Source organism: Adiantum capillus-veneris, chromosome 16 (assembly GCF_014529385.1).
Source record: "Adiantum capillus-veneris isolate H3 chromosome 16, ASM1452938v2, whole genome shotgun sequence".
NCBI classification, from domain to species: Eukaryota; Viridiplantae; Streptophyta; class Polypodiopsida; order Polypodiales; family Pteridaceae; genus Adiantum; species Adiantum capillus-veneris.
In genome coordinates this window covers 127,046,603-127,065,770 of record NC_140946.1, presented here as the reverse complement: position 1 = coordinate 127,065,770, position 19,168 = coordinate 127,046,603, and the positions used below count along the sequence as shown (strand labels likewise).

The 19,168-nt window shown below is 43.2% G+C and overlaps 1 protein-coding gene across 5 annotated transcripts in view; it reads right to left on the bottom strand.

Moving 5' to 3' along the window:
* Positions 1-940: 940 nt before the first annotated feature.
* Positions 941-19,168, bottom strand: part of LOC147439836 (methyltransferase C9orf114 protein) — a 41,963-nt gene continuing 23,735 nt past the window's right edge. Inside the window, exons 6-12 of one of the 5 annotated variants that reach the window (XM_086485578.1) lie at positions 13,476-13,548; positions 13,177-13,292; positions 13,016-13,095; positions 12,861-12,930; positions 2,476-2,553; positions 1,952-2,050; positions 941-1,323 (exon numbers count right to left, since the gene is read on the bottom strand). In XM_086485578.1, the coding sequence (XP_086341704.1) occupies positions 1,985-2,050; positions 2,476-2,553; positions 12,861-12,930; positions 13,016-13,095; positions 13,177-13,292; positions 13,476-13,548 (483 nt within the window). In that variant the 3' untranslated portion in view covers positions 941-1,323; positions 1,952-1,984. Of the gene's footprint in view, positions 1,324-1,951; positions 2,051-2,475; positions 2,554-12,860; positions 12,931-13,015; positions 13,103-13,176; positions 13,293-13,425; positions 13,549-19,168 lie in introns of those variants that run through there. The other 4 variants (XR_015184649.1, XR_015184650.1, XR_015184651.1 and 1 more) reach the window with 4 other exon arrangements.

Below are 19,168 nucleotides of genomic sequence, written 5' to 3'. Positions count from 1 at the left end.
TGGGTGTGTGTAGATGTGTATGCACGTGCACTAATAAGAAGAGGAAAATGGTATAACTTCTCTATCACCAAATGTGGTAGATTGGTTATGCCATTTCCCTCTTGAATAACTTCTCTATCACCAAATGTGGTAGATTGGTTATGCCATTTCCCTCTTGAATAACAAGTCTTGAATTCAACTCTCCTCGTGGGATAGATCTTTAAGGTCTCTTTGGATAGTTTCCTACAACGTTAAAATTCACTTCTCGGGTGTGTGCGCACGCACGCACGCACGTGTGCAAATAAGAAAGTGTAAGGTCTCTTGGTATAGCTTCCTACGATGTTGACGTTGAAATTCTCTCCTTCTCGGGTGTGTGGGTGTGTGCATAGGTGCTAATAAGACAAGGAAAATGTTATAACCTTTCTATCACCCGAGTGTGGTAGATTTGTTATGCCATTTCCCTCTTGAATAACAGGTCTTGAGTTCAACTCTCCTCGTTGGATAGATCTTTAAGGTCAAGCCTTTTTGTAGCACATTGTCTACAAATCTTGATGCAGAGATTTAAAACCCAAGCATATACTATGGAGAGTCAAATCCAACAGTCATAAATGTTACTAACCTATTCAGAAGTTGGCGACTTTTCCACTGACATTAGTTTGTTTTTTAGATTTTTTGTGCAAAAGAAATCTAGTTCTTGGCTGAAAATCATTTGGCAAAACAATAAAGGTTCGTATAACAGGTTGAAGCATAACTGCAATATAAATACGCTTCACAGCGATTGCAAACCAGAGATCACCAATTAACAAGGAGTAACATGCAAGCATGAGTTGATGGAGGTATGCATCTAATGGATATTCTTGCAACCAAGCTAATCACTAATCAACTCCATGTTTTAAACGATGGTTAATTGAAAACATTAACAACCTAAACTGCATTTGACTTTAATTCAACCAAACAAATGTAGAAAAAATATATAATCTTTAAAAAAACAAGGCAGTAACATATCACTGTAACAAACTAGCCATTTACACAGGGATACTTTGAACCTTGTGTTGCAAAAAGGAGCTGAGACTTACACTCAACACTGTGAATCCAAAGTCCGTGAAGCTGAGAAGAACGAATGTGATCAAGAATTCCAAGCCACAACATAGACTCGCTCTAGGTCTAAAATTTGGTGAGAACATTAACTCCTATAGAATATTGTGATCCAAGCCAACCCCAAGAAAAGGGTCCTCTGGTCTTACTTACTGCTTGCTTGCACAGAAGCTTATCGTTCATTTCGAACATCAAAAGCGAGAAGCTGACACTGCTTTCATTTGTAGAATACATCCAGCAGGTACACATCTACAGTAAAGACACACAAAAGGCATCAAGCCCTCATAAGCAATTAACAAAATGAAAGACTTCCTTGGTGTATAATACACATTTTGGGTTTTTCTTTTTGAGTTTGTTGTTTTTTCTTTGGGTGGGTGGGGTCTGGGGGGGGCGGGGGGACCAAAATATCCCTGAAATTTGTAGAAATTTGAGAAATACCCCTCAAATTTTCCCAAAATTTCCCAACTTGCTCTTACATTTTTCCCAGGATTCCCAAAATACCCCTTGTTAATCTAACATCTCCAAAGACTTCTTTTTCTTTGGAACTCTTCATAGAAAGATTGGCTCTCCATCAATAAAAGATGATAGAGCCAGGATTTTAGATGCTATTGTTCGCTCGAGAGAAAATAATTCATTATTTGTAAACACAAATGTCTTTATCTCTGAACTCATCGGTGAAATTGTTTTATAGAGACACTTAAAGAAAGATCTCTGTTGTCAAAAAGAATAAACAAAACTGGGTATTTTGGGGAATCTTGTAACTTCTTTCCCTTTTTTTTTTTGAATGGGTGGGTGAGTGGGTGTGTGGGTGGGGGCGGGGAGGGGTGTTTGGGGTTTGAAAACTAGTTATAAGAGAAGTGCAAATGCAACCAAATACCTTGTCCTTTGTGAATCTTACAAGAACCATGTCTTAGACTGTGTGTAAAGCCTCTTGGACAGCTGCTTGAAGAAACTGAAGAGAGATCAAGATTGCTTCCTGTATAAACAGTGTACATTATGCAAGATTATGAATACAAGGCGGCCACGTGATAACAGCTTCGACCAGTTAAATGGAAATCAAACATACTAAGGAAACAACAAATATACTAAAGATCAGTGGCTAAAGGGCTCTCTCTATACAAGGACACAACTGCTCCCAGGCTAAGCCTTCACCAAGAGAGCATAGAGGTTATCTAATCCTTCAGAATTGATCAGATTCATAAAAAGGTCTTATAAATTGATTCCCAAAACATAACAAAAGGTATCCTTGCGCACTCAAATTCATTGAGCCTAGTTGGCTCTGCATCAATGCCTTCATTTCTAAAAATTTGTAATGCTCATTAAAAAAACTATAACTGAAAAAGGCTAGCACATCCAAGGATTATCATTACCGAAAAGCTAAACTACATTACTTCTTAATACCTCAGTCCTGATAGTTCTGCTTCCTTGTTCTGGGCAAGTATTGAGATACCGATGAAAGACACTTGTAATAGCGCGGTTCTGTAGGCAAAAAAAATATCAGGCCTCCAAAATCAAACATCAGAATACTCCAGAGCTAAAAGCACAGCAATTGCTCATTTCATCTTGCATGTTCTTCGTAAAGAAAAGATGCTCCTCTAGGCTTACACTAAGACGAAATACATAAGACAACGGTTTACAACATTCAAACACACAAGACACAGAAAAATCCCATGCCTTTTGAATGAAACACCTAAAATAGCATCAAACTGTAATCTTGAAGTAGCTCGCTAACGACCACTTTATGAGAGTCCTGACATTTTCTGTCAACAAAGGCAGAAAGTCCAGTTGCAACCTAGAAATGAGTCAAAGTTCCGAGCACCATAACCAAGCCAATTACGAGCCATTTAGCAAGGATAAAACCTCAATACCATCTTATGCATCTGTCTCTTAAGGTCAGTTTTATTGCTATGGTTAGCACTAAGAGCCTAGGAAAGAAAATACCCCAAACACAACATCAGTGTACGTGTCTCTGAGGGAAAACCATGAACTGCACTCCGGACTCTTTACAAACAAACGCAGCATGATGAGGAACCAAACAGATTGTAAGCATTGCAAAAGTAATGCAAAAAACAACAAAGCATATTACGCCAAGCAGTTCAAATTGCGAAACCCAAGAAGTGTCTTCTCCTTGTTTCAGCAAAATCATGTTTAGGAGTCAAACAGTAGATGCATGGAAGCACCATCATTGTGCAGCGGATGGATTTTGTTTAAAAACGCTCAGGGTTTGCACCAGCTTGCTCAACCCAGCATAACACAGATCAGCCCACATGTAAACCTTTTTGAGGGGTAGCTGTAACCCTATTTCAAGTCCAGATAGGAAGACACTTGCAAACCAGTCTTAACGTGAAAGGAATTAAGGTCAAGTTTTTCAGGATAAAGAAGAAAGAGTTTAAGCAATAGCGGGTTCATTTTTAGATTCTTTCTTAGGACAATCCTTTTTCATGTGACCTATTGTGTGACAACAAAACACGGTGGACCTAGCTTTACCTTTCTGTTCTTTTCTCATGCCCTTTGACCTACGGTAGCCCTTCTTGCCTCCTTGTCCTTGGCACCTCAATCTGGATCTGGGGAATTCTCAAATCTATCAGCTGATTCTCTTTCCTTTCTTTCCTTGTGCCCTGGGACCTGTCGGTAGCCTTGCTAGCCTCCCCTGTCCATTGGCACGTCAGTCTCAACCGTCACAACCCTCAGACGCACTATCATCTGATCCCCTTTCTTCTCCGCAATCCTTTGATGATCTTACATCTGGTTCCCCTCATGCATTCTCTTCACTAGAAGACTCTTGCCCTCTTGAGGTGAATACTATCCTGTCTGTAGGATAAGTCAATGAGCCAGCATGCATTCCAAATCCTTGCTTAGCATGTCCCACATGTCTCTAAATAGAGTCATACTTCTGTTCTAGACTATACTCTCGAATCTCTTTTAGCAATCCACAGCAAAACCGCTCAATCTGGTCTCTCAAGGTAATCTTCGAAAACCAAGACATTGGCAAATAAGTATACCAAAACCTCTGGCAGTAGAGACATCTCTTTCATATTCGTCTGATATACAAGTTGACATGAAAATTTTCTTGAATTTTACCCATGTCGCAGGTGCTTCTCTGCGTAACAACATAGTAGACCATCATGTTTGTGCACTTCCTTTCAAGTAAGATGCTGCCCTTCGCACCTTGGAGTGTTTCGTGAACCAACCTCCAGAAGACGACTTCAAACTGCTGTATAAACTCAAGGGCTCAATGGGTGTCCTGACAGCTTGAGGACGTCTGAAACTGTCACAAACTGGTGACGTGGCTGGCCCCCAGACATACACTCACACCCCCTGCTGCCTAAAATGCGCCGACAAGCTGACGTGTCAGCCAACGGAAAATCCGCCGCAAAATGTGCTGATATGCTGACGTGGCAGGCTGTACGGACAACACTACAGATGCTCTGCTTTTTGCGCTGATAGGCTGTACAAAATTTCAAAAATTACGCTTGCCAGCTTTTGGGCACTATGCTTTAATTTTTGAGAAGCTTTTGGATTACAGTTGCTTTTAAGTTTAAGAGCTTTTGAGTTTGAGATTTTGGGGCTCTGCTTTTGGGCATCCCTTGTAACAATAAATATGTATGTTGGGCCCTCATTACTCAGAGCATCTGGACACACAGTCTGAGTGTGAGTCCCGGAAGACTCCCTTGTACTTTGCAACAAGGTTAATATAGAAAGAAATACCGAAAGGGGTGCCAGTCTTTGGGCCCAGTACCTCTGGGCACGGAACTACGCCGGCGGACCGTGTCGTCTTTTGTGAACTATTTTAAGGTGAATCTCTGTTGTGTCGCGGTAGAATCTTGATTTGGGGTGTCCAAGTTTGTTACAGTGGTATCAGAGCATAGAAAGATTCTTCTACGAAGGATCCGATCCTTTTTGCAACGTGCACAATTTTTGGGAAAGAATCTTCGTGCGGCGACCCCGGACTTATTAGCCACTCCCACCCTTCATACATCGCGCATCGGGCGCACTCCCGTCTTCATCGCTTTGTCTTATAGGACATAAAGCCATAAAGAATCCCAGATTACACATGGGTTCTCGTGAAGAATCTGATAGAAATGACCCCTCTCAGTGGGAAGGCAAAGAAAAGTTGAAAATCGGGCACGGAAACTGAAGAAAAGAATGAAGATTTGGGCACAAAAAAAAAAATCATACAAGTTTGCCAGAATGGAGTACAAACATCAACTACAGATTGGCATACGAGTGAACAGATTGATTAAGTACTCCAGGGACATGAGATTGGCGAGACACCTGAAGAAATACCCGATTGATAAGATTTATTCGAGATGGCATGTAGCCATTGCTTCCTCCTTTTAAGTCAGGATGAAAGCCAAAAGGACAGACGAATGCAGAAAAGCAGAACTTGTACTCGCAGAAAGAGATGGGTAAGAACTCTTGAAAAGAAGATGAACCAAAGAACATAAATTTGAGAGTTACAGAGCAGCAGCCGATTGTGGAAGAAAAGAACAAATGACAGCAGAACTGGTACCACATTGCCTGGGGCCCGAACCGAATCAGATGAACGAAAAGCACAAAACTTTGCCGCCCTTGGGGCAAAGTGAAAGATCAGGAAGCCGTCATTTTCTTTGATAGAGAGCCAAGGCCAACTTCTTGAATTGGCGGCTCGATTTGGAATTATGCCTGAAAGGCTGAGGCCATAGGCGGAGGCACTTCTAGCGGCACCCGGATGGGATGTTGCCATTACGCCGATCATTGGCAAACTTCGTTTGCAATGTCAGGGGTACTTAGGGCACGAGGACTTCTACGTAATGCCCTTAGGAAGGTTGTGTCGTCTGTCACAAATGGGTGACGTGACACTGCCCCAGATACACACACACACACATGGACGAGGCTAACAAGTGGTAGACAGTACGGAAACCCCCCTGACTACTGCTGACGTGGCATCCGTACGAAAGTCCGTGAATTTGCGCCGCAAAATCCGTTGACATGCTGGCGTGGCAGGCGTACGGACAGCAGTACGGAATTCTTGCTTTTGCGTTGACTGAAATCTAAGCTGAGATGTTTTTGGGGCAGCTTTTGGGCCAGTTGCTTTATTTTTGGAAATTTTTCAAATTGAATGCTTTTGGGACTCTGCTTTTGGGCATCCCTTGTACCAATAAATAAGTGGGCAAGGCCTCACTCCTCAGAGCATCTGGACGCAGAGTCTGAGAGTGAGCACCTACCCACTCTCTTGTACTTTGAACACAGATTAATACAAAAAGAAATACCCAGGCGCCAGTCTTTGGGGCCAATACCTCTTGGCACGGAACTACGCCGGGCCGTGTCGACTCAAGTGTGAATTGTGAATTGTTTTGAAGTGAATCTCTGTTGTGTCGCGGTAGAATCTTGACTTGGGGTGTCCAAGTTTGTTACACCATCCTCGAAATCCCTTGGTACCACAAGAACAACGCCGTGGTTGACTATCGTGCTAAGAAAGCGACTTTTACAAATGAAGGGCAAAGAGATTGTACTTCATGAATTCAGTTTCTTTACTCGATTTTTCTTGAGAGAACTGAATGATAATTGAAGGTCGAATATGTTTGACCTCGAAAAGAAATGACAAGATTTTTCTGCAATAGAGGCTGACTGTTTCTCCGAAGAAGACTAAATGAGAAAAGTATTTGCCCTTCGTGGAGTTTGCCTACAACAACACACGAGAAAGACGCCATTTGAAGTGTTCGAGGATGCTAAGAAGCTTCTTAAATTTCTAAGCACCTAAGACAAGATTCTTTTGAAGACGATTTTTGAAACAAGTCTAGAAGGCATGGAAGGCTATCTAGCCGTTTAAAGGAGGGGAGGTCGTCCAATTTTGACAATGACCAGATCAACAAGAAAACCAAGGAGTTCAAGGAAGGGAGTCAAGCCAGGACACCCATCAAGCCCTTGAGTTGAACAACACTTTGACGTTGCCTTCTCTAGAGCGTGGTTCTCAAAACATTCCAAGGAGCGAAAGGCGGCATCTTACTTGAAAAGAACGATGAATATGCAAGAGATGTCATCATCTTGAAAATGACTAAGAAAGATACATTGGATGGCTACTGCCAGAGATTTTGGGATACTTGTCGTAGATTCTTTTGAAAGACCAAATTGAGTGTTTTTGCTATGATTTTCTAAAGAGATTCAAGACTATGCTTTAAACCAGAAGTCCGACTCCATAAGACATGACTAAGCAACGATTTGGAATGCATGCCGGCTCATTGACTTATGCGATGGACGGGATAGTATCAAAAAGGCAAGAGTCTTCCAGTGAAGAGAATGAATCAAGGGAACCACATGATAGCTCATCACAGGATTATGGCGAATCATAGGGTTCCGACGAACTAAGGAAACCAGATGCAAGTTCATCAAAGGATTCTAGAGAAAGAGGAATCAGATGATAGTGCGTCTGAGGGTTTCGATGATTGACTCTGACGTGCCAATGGACAGGGAAGCAAAAGACGCTACCCGCAAGTCCCAGGGCACAAGGAAAGAAAGGAAAAAGGGAATCAATTGGTAGATTAGAACATTCCCCAAACCGAGGATAAGATTTTTGAAGCCGACCAGTACACGCGGGACGTGGACACCGCTTTTGTCATGGTCCGGAAAGCTTTAGAGAAATCTCAAGAAAGACAAAAGAAGGCAGCAGATCGACATCGTCGCGATTTGAAATTAAAGGAGATCGATTGGGTTCTCTTACGTTTTGAGAAGGCACGCCTAAGAAACGAAAAGGAAAGGAGCGGCTTTTTCCAAAGCTTGGCATGAGGTATTATGGCCCTTTCTAGATAAAAGAAAAGATAAATGATGTCTCCTTTAGACTAAAGCTGCCCGATACTTGGAAGATTCACAATGCTTTTCATGTGAGTCTCTTGAAGCCTTTTAAAGGCGATGTGCCCGATGATGGGGAGCCAAATGAGCAACCCGAAGTGGAGGAAAGTGAGGAGATACTCGTTCCAGAACAAATATTGGCACACAACGATAGAAAGATTAAAGGTAAAGCGATTAGGCGGTTCTTGGTTAAATTCAAAAACTATCCTGCATTGGATGCGAAGTGGATGGAGGACCTAGCAGATACTTCTCAGATTTTGGAACTTTACCTTGAAGCATTCGGTTTAGCATAGTCTACTCCGATAGAGCCCCGATTTCAGCATAGGTGAATCCAGTGCAGCGGGTGTAACCAGCCTGTTCAATCCAAAAAGGGCGGTAGACTTTACTTCAAACCTTGATTTAGCTTTCACCCATTATTAGTCGTCTATTCTACCTGTGCTATAATGACACAAGAGAGGGGAATGGGATACAGATGCTAGAATGCATCTGTATGCGAGTCAGACACCATATTGGCCCCTAAATAGGCGCCCCTTTCGGTATTTCTTTATTCTTTAAAAGAGGGAATAAAAGCTGTGGTTCCCTACAAGCTGCCCCGCACAACCTTGGCTGAATTTCAACTGTTCTGGCCCGATTTCGGCAGAATAACTGTATATTGGTCAAATGAAAAGCCCACTAGAGGGGCATAACCATAAAGAATAGGGGAGAGAGAGAGCAGTGAGAGGTGTGCAGGTCATGACATCCTGCACCTCACTGTACATAGAGGGTAAGCCAGCACTCCATTGAAGCTCTCCCACCTGTGACAGCACTCAAAAGCGAGCTCACAGCTGAAAATCACGTTTTTGCCTTCTCTTTAAGTAGTAAACTGGCCTCATAGTGCCAAGTGTCACTCATTTGTGCATTTTCCTGCTTTAGACCCTCGAGTCTAAAAATATCTCACTTGCAGCCTCTCTTGACTTGGCCACAGAGTAACAAAATGATCCCCATGTCAAGCTACACGTAATGACGCGAAGACATTTTGCCGTCCAAAAATAGCAGTCCCTAGAATTTAGGAGTTTCTGCCATTACATTCTTCTAGGTCATCTGACCCTCTTTGTACACTGCAGCCACACCCAGAACTGAAATGTAGCCTATGTAGCAAAGGATTCCGCTTTGGCTCGCCAATGGCCCCACTTTGGCTAACCATAGTCCTTGTCCAACCTTAGTGCTCTTTAGCCCTCATGCCTAGACTCTCTCTGAACAGTTCCACACTGGCTATGCAATGCAGGGCAGTTAGATTTCCAGAGGGGTGTTTCCAAAAGATAAAACAAACGAAATTCCCCAAAGAAAGAGAAAATAAACAAAAATGAAATTGCCACTGGCTGGTGACAGCGGGCTTGCACAAGAGAGGGGTCACTATGCTCCTTTGTCAACAGATTACTCCGATTTTGATATAGAGTCATTGATGTCCCTTTGGGTTTCAGGGACATTGTTGGGCTGACAGTATTCTGTTGAATGACTTTATGAACTTGAATTCCCGAAAATAATACTGATTGATTTGTACTTGACTTGTTTGAGTGCAAGAACTAAAAGACGAAATGAATGCAACATTTCGGTCTCATAAATTTCTATAGACATGATTGCAATAAGGATTAGTTAATCGGGCATCTGTGAGGTCCCGCTAGATCTAGATGCGATTACTAAATACGTTGCCGATTAATCATGGTCTGAGATTTGGAATGAATTTGAATGTGATTTGTCATGTGATGTCAAGTGATGTCCAATGATGTGACTGTCGATTTGGTACAGGTGTCTAGTGCGTCGGTACTAACAATCAATGTCTACTAAGACAATTTATGCCCTCTGTCTGTTTTGCAGGTGTAATCGAGGGCGATTATAATTCTTTCAAGAGGGGAGTATGTCACAAACTGGTGACGTGGTTGGCCCCCGGACATACACTCACACACCTTGCTACCTTAAATGCACCGACAAGCTGACGTGGCAGCCAACGGAAAATCCACTGCAAAACGCGTTGACATGCTCATGTGGCAGGCTGTACGGACAACAATACGGACGCTCTGCTTTTTGCGCTGATAAGCTGTACGGAATTCCGGAAATTATGTTGGCCAGCTTTTGGACACTATGCTTTAATTTTTTCAAAGCTTTTGGATTACAGTAGCTTTTCAATTTAAGAGCTTTTGAGTTTGAGATTTTTGGGCTCTGCTTTTGGGCATCCCTTGTAACAATAAATATGTCTGTTGGGCCCTCATTACTCAAAGCATCTGGACGCAGAGTCTGAGTGTGAGTCCTAGCAGGCTCCCTTGTACTTTGCACCAAGATTAATATAAAAAGAATTACAGAAAAGGGCGCCAGTCTTTGGGGCCAATACCTCTGGGCACGGAACTACGTCGAGTCGTGTCGTCTTTTGTGAACTATTTTAAACTGAATCTCTGTCGCGGTAGAATCTTGACTTGGGGTGTCCAAGTTTGTTACAGAAACGTGTTACTTGACGGCCTGAGCCCCTTCCTTGAGCTCCTTGGTCCTCATTTGCTCACTGTCAGAAGAGGACGAGCTCTCCTCCTCTGAAGTGCTAGATGGCCTCCCATGCCGTCGACTTTTTTTTACAAATCAACTTTTCTTGCTTTTCTTGTTTTTTCTCCGCTTCTTCCGCCTTTTCTCATCCTCTCTGGAACTAGAGGACGACGAACTGTTAGAACTCTCTGAAGACCAAGAAAAATATGAGTCATCCTCGAACGAGCACGCTTCTTGGATCTGCTTGTTAGGAAATAGGATGTAGCTAAGTAGATATTAGAGTAGCTTACTTAATGGAGAGAGATAATTTTTCACACAAGAGAGATTATAGAGGAGAGAAAGAGAGAGAGAGAGAGAGAGAGAGAGAGAGAGAGAGAGAGAGAGAGAGAGCATACACGATATACGTGGTTTACCTAATGTGGGCTACATCCACAAGAAAGCACCCACTCAATGGCTTTAGTAATTCAAACTAAAAGTAGGTTACAAAGGGATTATACTACCCTTAATAGAGCTCCCGCCTTGCTTCTCCTCACCAGCTCACACTCACCTTGTTGCTTCAACTTCACAATGCACCACAATGCCTTTTATGTGTAGAAGAGGCCTCCTTTTATAGGCCAAAAGGACTGCCCTCTCTCATGAGAGGCAGTCGTGTGTAGTCGCCCTTGTGTAGACAAGTCCAAGTTGAACTCTCCAATGCGCCCATATGTGGCCGCCCTTGAGAAGACAAGCCTGCCCTTGAAATCGGCCACCGGCCATTGACTACCTGCCACTTGCCAACCGGCTGTTTTTCGACGACTTTTCGGCCGCCGCCGCCAAGCCATAATATTCCGGCAAAAAGAAATATTCCAACGGAGAGACTGAGCGTGAATTTTTTGTTTTCCCGCGAGTGATTTTTCTTACGCACGATGGCTTCTCCTCACAATGGGGGCCTTACAAGTGTGCATTTTTAAGACTAAAAGTTACAAGGGGTGAATCGGGCTCCATACTTAACACTGCTTGCCACCTCGAAAGTCGACTCCCGGTTGAAATAACAAGGGAAATCCATCGATTTCCTCTTGTTCCGAGAGTGCTTCAAGCCTTTCATTATCTGGTTTATCTGTTCAGAGCTCTGTCTAGCTCTTTTTGCGAGTACAGTTTCCACTTTTCTACGCTCCGCTTGTCTCTCAGCCGCCTTCTCGACCGGAGAGGAGAATCAATGGCCTCACACCATCTCGAGTGAATCTCATCCATCGGCCAATTCTTCAGGTGTCGGACAGTACCAAAGATGCTCCCATGACCCAGCATAAAATACCGTGTGTAGGGCACCTGGACAAAAGGTAAGGCGACCGGCCCAGAAGTGGGCGGCCGAACAATGCAATCTAAATGCTATGCAAAGGGTGGCCAGCCCGGAATTGCTTCTTCACTTAGGGTTTAGGCTCCTCGGTCGGGATCTGCAAGTTGGCTCCGTTCTTTAGTGTCTTAACACGTCAGCAGTTTGTGACAGCTGTAAATGTGGTATTTGCTTTTGATTGCATAAATGGAATGTATACACATGCAATACCTTGAATGCAAACTCTCCTGACTCGAATAGGGAATGTCGCCGCGGTAACTCTTCAAAATGAAGCACCTCCGTGGCTGATTTGATGCACCTTTGGATCCGTCTCGATGAGGGGTTGTTGATGGCCACCAAGGGGTAGATCTAGGACTCATTTGAGCTCCCTATGTGAGGAATGAAGGGCTAAAGACTGGATGAAAAAACGCAGATCTAGCTGCAAAAACGCAGTAGATTTGACGCGTTAAGCAAGGCTAGAAACGCAAATGATGATGGAGCCAATGATGGACAACAATGGGAGCACTTGATGCGGCAAGGGAATGGCCGAGAAGAGGCTCAATGGGCTGTTGAAGGACTAGGCTATGCCTAAGACCGACTATGCCTTCATCCAAGGGTCCTCAAACTTCACACCAAAGTACACATCTAGAAGTTTGATGTCTCATGAAATGCCAACAGACATACATAAATATTCAATGTTGAAAAGCTAAAATCCCCTGACCTCCATGCCAAATAAAACCGAAACAAAAACACCAGAAACAAAGAAACACTTTTGGTGAATAAGTAGCAAATGTGCAAATACAATTCATACATTTAACTTCTTAAGCTAAAAGTTTAAACCATGCCTCTCACAAAGATTGCTCTAGTATCAGATGGTCAGTATAAAGAACCACCCACCATCACTTTTAGAATACGCTTTTCAATAGATATACCTTCATAAGTTAAGAATAGTTTAAACTCACGAATTATAAGAGGGGATGAAACACTCACAAAAAAAATAAAAATTAAATCACTTCATTTGCTACTAAACAATACAGTTTTCAATAGATGTTATTTGTATAGTGTCTCAAATCAATTGATTAATGAACTACTTGCAAATTCACTTATATAAAGACCTACTTGCGAACTCTTGAATGCATACCTTCAGTTTCCTGTCAAGCTCTAAACTTTCTTCAAGGCCACTTAGGCCACCAAACGCAACCAGTAAGTGTCTGAGAAGCAACAAAATTATCTTTCTTCAATACATCCAACTTGGACATCAGATTAAAGTGAGAGGACAAAGGCCTCCAAACTTACTTGCATTTCGGTATAACAAGATCAGTGGACCTTATTTTCTCCCCATGTTCTGAGGTTCCAATTAAAAAATCATATTTTCCCTGAACACTTCACAAACACTCAATAAGGAAGACAATTTTTCTTGAAATTCAAGCAACAATGTAAGTTCCATTGAAATTAACCTCAAAGGGGCACTCATCAAAAACCGCACTTAAGCAATTTGCATAGCGTACAGTGTAGCCCCAATAAAAGCCTGCCTTCCGAGCTGCCTCACGGTCAACAACCTGTAGCACATCCCCTACAACAAAATCTTAAAATGTGTAGCTACATATGCAACATTGAAGTTTGTTGCACCATTCCTGTGGCAAATTTTAAAAGTCTTGGGATATTCAGTCAGCCAAGCAGTACCAACATAGATAACTCTCATGCACCTTAACAACAAGCATGCCAATTTAATCTTATAACATTGCTTGAATGCTACCATCAGCTTTGGACTGGCCCATAGCAACTGTCACACGCGTTCCTGGCCTTAATGATTGTCTAACTAGCACCTCCTGCAGAATAACAGAAAATGGCTCGTTTAGTCCAAAATTCAAAACAATCTAGAAAAAAAAACATCAAAAGCATTGGAATAACTTGGAAAATGTAACTCAATAGCTTTGCTTCGAAAGGGTTTTGAGGCACTGCGGCGGCAAAGATAGGTGGCCAACCGGAAAAAAGAGTGAGTTTTTCTTGCAAGAGATACACTTTTTGGGACACATCATCTCAAAACAACAAGTGTACAGATGGGTCCTGGCAAGATAGAGACCATTCGGGATTTGGCCAGAACTAATGAATGTGCATGAAGTTTGAAGCTTTTTGGGTTTCTGTTCTTACAACACGCAATTCATTCGAAAATTTGCAGAGATTGCTTCCCCACTGCATACCCTGACTCAGAAAGTGTTCCGTTCACGTGGGGACCCTCAGAAATAGGAGCATTCAATACACTAAACAAAAAGTTGACAACTGGTTCTGCTTGGATTTTACCAGTTATTGTGATGCTTGTGGTAGCAATTTGGGAGCGTTCTTAATGCACGAGGGCCACGTCATAGCTTACAAGAGCAGAACGTTCTCTAGATCAAAGAGGGTTGCACAGATCTACGAGAGGGTTTTCTAGCTCTCTCGAACGTGGATTTCCAACCTAACTAGCCGGCATAATCCTTTGAATGACATTTCTTGCGAGATGGCATTGTAGTCTTCATCAATTTGTTGACCTTCTACTGAAGAGCATCCTCAAACTCTTCTTGCGAGTAAAGTTTCTGCTTTTCTACACTCAACTTTGCTTTCTTCTTCATTGCCGACTTCAGAGGTGAATGGACAGCCTCTCGCCATCATGCATGAACCTCATCTAGCGAATGGTTCTCCAGATACTTTGCGTACTTTGGGTCCTTAGAGTACTTGATCATCCTTTTAGCACAAATGTCAACGGTACTCCACAGTATTGAGATATCCTGGTGGGTGGTCTCCCCCCGATTCCTCTTCCTCTTCTTTAAGTCGGGTAGTCGGTGGAGCGGTTTCCTCTCTACCAGATTCACTATGAGAATCCATGTGTACTGCAGGAGAAAAGATATGATCCTTCGTGAAAGAAGAATCGTCTACACTCTGATACCATTGTTACCAAGCTTGGACACTCCAAGCAAGAAATCTACAACAACACACATGAGAAAACTGCAAACAACTAACTGAACTTGAATAGAAAAAGAGAGAGAGAAAAAGAGTCCACACAAAGCGGCGGAGTTCCACTTCCAGATGCACTGGCCCCAAAGACTAGCACCCCTTTCAGTACCTCTTTCTTATTCATGCTCCACAAGGTACAATGTTCGAGGGTACTCTCTCTACAATGCTCCCTAGCTAATCTACCAGTGAAGAGGCCTTGGCTCTTCTTATAAACATTTTACATATGGCACGTGGCCCAAAAGCAACTGCCAATGAAAAGCTCTGGCTCCAAAAGCTAGCGCCCAGAGAGCTGTTTCGTAAATCGTGGAAATCTGTTTAGCTACTGTGCCAGCAGCTTCCGCAATTCGCGCTTAGTCTATACAACTGGCCACGTGTGCAAGTTAAGTTTGTTTCTTATTTTAAGGGTTTAGGCCCCCAGCCATCTTCAGTAAGTTCGGAGAGTTAGGTTTCTTAACGCCTAACCCTCTAATCCCGCTCTGCTAGTTTTAACACTAGTCCTGTAATTGGACACTCAAGTGTCCTGGGACACTAAAGTCTCATGTTTTCCTACCAAGTTTTGGCAATTTATTTGTCAAGCTAGAAAGAAGTGAAACCGGCCTGTTCAATCCAAAAAGGGCGGTAGACTTTACTTTAAACCTTGATTTAGCTTTCACCCATTATTAGTCGTCTATTTAACCTGCGCTTTAGTGACACAAGAGAGGGGAATGGGATACAGATGCTAGAATGCACCTGTATGAGAAGACCGACACCAGATTGGCCCCTAATTTAGGCGCCCCTTTCGGTATTTCTTTGTTCTTTAAAAGAGGGAATAAATGTTGTGGATCCCTACAAGCTGCCCCGCACAAACTTGGCTGAATTTCAACTGTTCCGGCCTGATTTCGGCAACATAACTGTACTAGGACCCTTCACAGTCAGTATTCCCACACATTGAATGATTTTCCCGACGCATACGGGCACTTTGCAAAACCTGGCGAGAATCTGCGGCACGCTGAATTCTCTGTTTTCAGCCCTGAAAATGCGCCAGATCACCTGTACAGCGGTCCCCTTGCGTCCCCGAACCTCCTGGGGGTATTAGGGTCTGTTTAGGGCCAACACCCTAAACCTGCAAAAATACACAGCAGGCTGTAATTCACTGTTTCGGGCTCCGTTTCGCGTGCCGGTCACATCCGTAGCAAGTCCTCGAGCTCCCGCACCTGTAGGGCTACTTGCCCTTTGAATCGGACGAGATTTCTGGCGTGAAACCTCTCCGAATTCACCTGTACCTGCGGGGGAATTAGCCGCTAGCTAATCCAGTACCTGTGCAAGAGGCTCTTGCCTCGGCAATCGCGCATGAACCCACACAACTGTACATTGGTCAAATGAAGAGCCCACTAGAGGGGCATAACATACTGCCAAAGGGGAGAGAGAGGGCAGTGCGTAGCGTGCAGGGCATCACTCTTGGCACCGCACTGTGCATAAGAGGGAAAGCAAGCACTCCATAGCTCTTAACCTGTGACAAAAACTGAAAATGAGGCTCTCCCACTCCTAAATTCAGCGCCACTTCTTGTTGCATGAGGCAAGTGCACCAGAATGTGCCACTTGGCACATTTATAAGCATTTTCCCGTTTCGGGGTTGCCGTCTAAAAATATCCCAACCGGTTGCCCAGTTGACTTCACGACAGAGTAAGAAAATGTTCCCCTTGTCATTCCGGAGGTAATGACGTCAACACATTTTCAGGTCCCAAAATAGCAGTTCCCTAAATTTTAGGAGATGCTGCCATTGTATCTTTCTAGGTCATCCGACCCTCTTTGTACACTGCGGCCACATCCAGAACTGAAATGTAGCCTCTGTAGCAAAGGATTCCACTTTGGCTAGACAATGACCCCACTTGGCTAACCATAGTCCTTGTCCAACCTTAGTGCTCTCTTGCCCTCAGGCCTGGACTCCCTCTGGACAGTTCCACACTAGCTATGCAATGCAGGGCAGTTAGATTTCCCGAGGGGTGTTTCCAAAAAGTGAAAGTAAATAGATAATAAGAAAGAAATCAACAAAAAGGATAGATAGTAGTCACACGCTGGTGACATACCCCCCTCTTGAAATCTTAAAAGTCCTCGTTTGCATCTATGTCGTACATGCTTACTGTCAACACTGATGTATTCAACACCTGTCGACACATATACGACACATACATGCTCATTGTCAACCCTGGTGTATTCAACACCTCGTCGACTCATGTATTGCCTGCGTGTGAACCCTGTCCCAATGACATAGTGGTAGCTTTGCACTCTGCCATTGCTTTGAGTCACTAACTTTCCAATGACAAAATGGTAGCTGCACATTTTGCCACTGTCTTATAGTACACGTTGGATCCCGTAACAGTTTCGAGCATACCCAAACCGACAGTTTAAGAATGCAATTACACATGTACTCTTCAATAGAAGCAATCACTGTATCCTTGACAAACTGACAAGAAATACTCACTTCTATAGCACTAACCAAACTTTTGGACATTCCATAAGAGCAATTGCCAAACTGACAATCTGTACAGCTCTAACATTCATGTAACAGGTATTTCATTAGAGCTCACTTTAAATACCATGTACATCATTTGTTTCACAAGCCATTGTCACACTGACAATCCATGTAGCTTTGAAACTCAAGGGGTCAAGGTAGGTTGCAAATCGAAGGCTTCCAGGTAAAGTGATAACACAGTTGGTGACTCTGCAAGTTCACCTTCTTCCATCCACTTAGCATCCATTGGTGGATAGTTTCTGAACTTTACCAAGTAACGCCTAGCAACCTTGCCTTTCACTTTCCTTTCTTTGTGTGCCAAAATCTGTTTCGGGACCAAGATCTCGTCAAGTTCCTTGACTTCCGGCTGATCTTCAGCTGGCATATCTTCTGGCACATCACCCACATAGGGTCTGAGAAGACTCACATGAAACGCATCGTGAATCTTCCAACTGTCAGGCAATTTCAGCCTATATGCAACATCACTGATTATGTCGCACACTTGAAAAGGCCCATAGTAACGCATGCTGAGCTTTGGAAACAGTCTTTCCTTGCCCTTCATCTTCTTTAACCTTGCCTTTTCAAAGCGTAAAAGCACCCAATCACCAAGTGAATATACCACTTCACGACGGTGACGATCAACTGCTTTCTTTTGCTTTGCCTGAGTCCTTTCTAAGGCCACTTTGACCTTCTTGTACATTTCATCCATGTCCTGAACATACTTATCTGCTTCAAATATCTTGTCCTTTGTATGCAGTATGGGAGGAACTTTCTTGCCACCTTCAACTATCTCAAAGGGTGCCTTGCCAGTTGATGAATGCACTGTATTATTGTATGCATACTCCACCAATGGCAAATACTGCTCCCACTTTCCTTTATGCTCTGACACATAACACTTCAGCAGATCTAGGACAGTAGAATTTGCCTCTTCTGACTGCCCATCTGTTTGAGGATGAAATGACGAAGAGAATTTGAGCGTGGTGCCCATATTCTCAAACAAGCCTCTCCAGAACAAACTTGTCATGCGTGGATCACGGTCGCTAACAATCGACTATGGCATGCCATGATACTTGAAAATATTGCTCATAAACAAGCGTGCCATCTGATCTGGCTTTATCTTCTTCCTGACAGGAATAAAATGAGCCTGTTTGCTGAATCTGCAAATAATGGTCCAAATACCATCGTTTCCTGTCTGCGTTCTCGGAAGATCAAAGATAAAATCCATAGCAATACTTTCGCATGGTTTATCTGGAATAGGTAGTGGTTGCAATAACCCTGGTGCCTTTTGCCTGTCAAACTTGACCTTTTGGCATATTAGGCATTCTCGCACAAAGGCATTCACATCTCTTCTCAATGTAGGCCAGTAGAAGAATGTCTCAACCGCTTTAACTGTAGCATCGATACCACGATGCCCTGCATACGGTGGGACATGACTCTCTTCCATAACTTTGCGTCGCAATGGCTTTGTGACACACAATCTGCCATGCATCATCATGAACCCGTCTTTAAGAAGATAGTGTTCATGACGTTGTCCATCCATTAGCTACTCGAAGACCCTTGCAAAATCTTCATCATTTGCATACTGTTCTCTCATATCATCAAGTTCATGATGATAAGGAATCGACACAGCTGAAATTTGTGGCTTCCTTGACAAGGCATCAGCCACAACGTTCTTCTTGCCTTCCACATGCACAATCTGAAAATGGAACATGGACAAGATATTTGCCCATCGCATATGCTTCTCAGATAACTTTGTTTGTGTCAAGAAGTATCGCAAGGTCTGATGGTCCGTTTGGACAACGAAATCTGCACCTAGCAGGTAGTGTTTCCAACTTAAGAGCGCATGAATCACAGCCAGTAACTCTTTCTCATAGACCTGCATGGTCATCTCTGGCCCTTGCAAAATTCTGCTCTCATAGGCTACTACCCTGCCATCTTGCATTAGCACTGCACCAATGCTACTACCG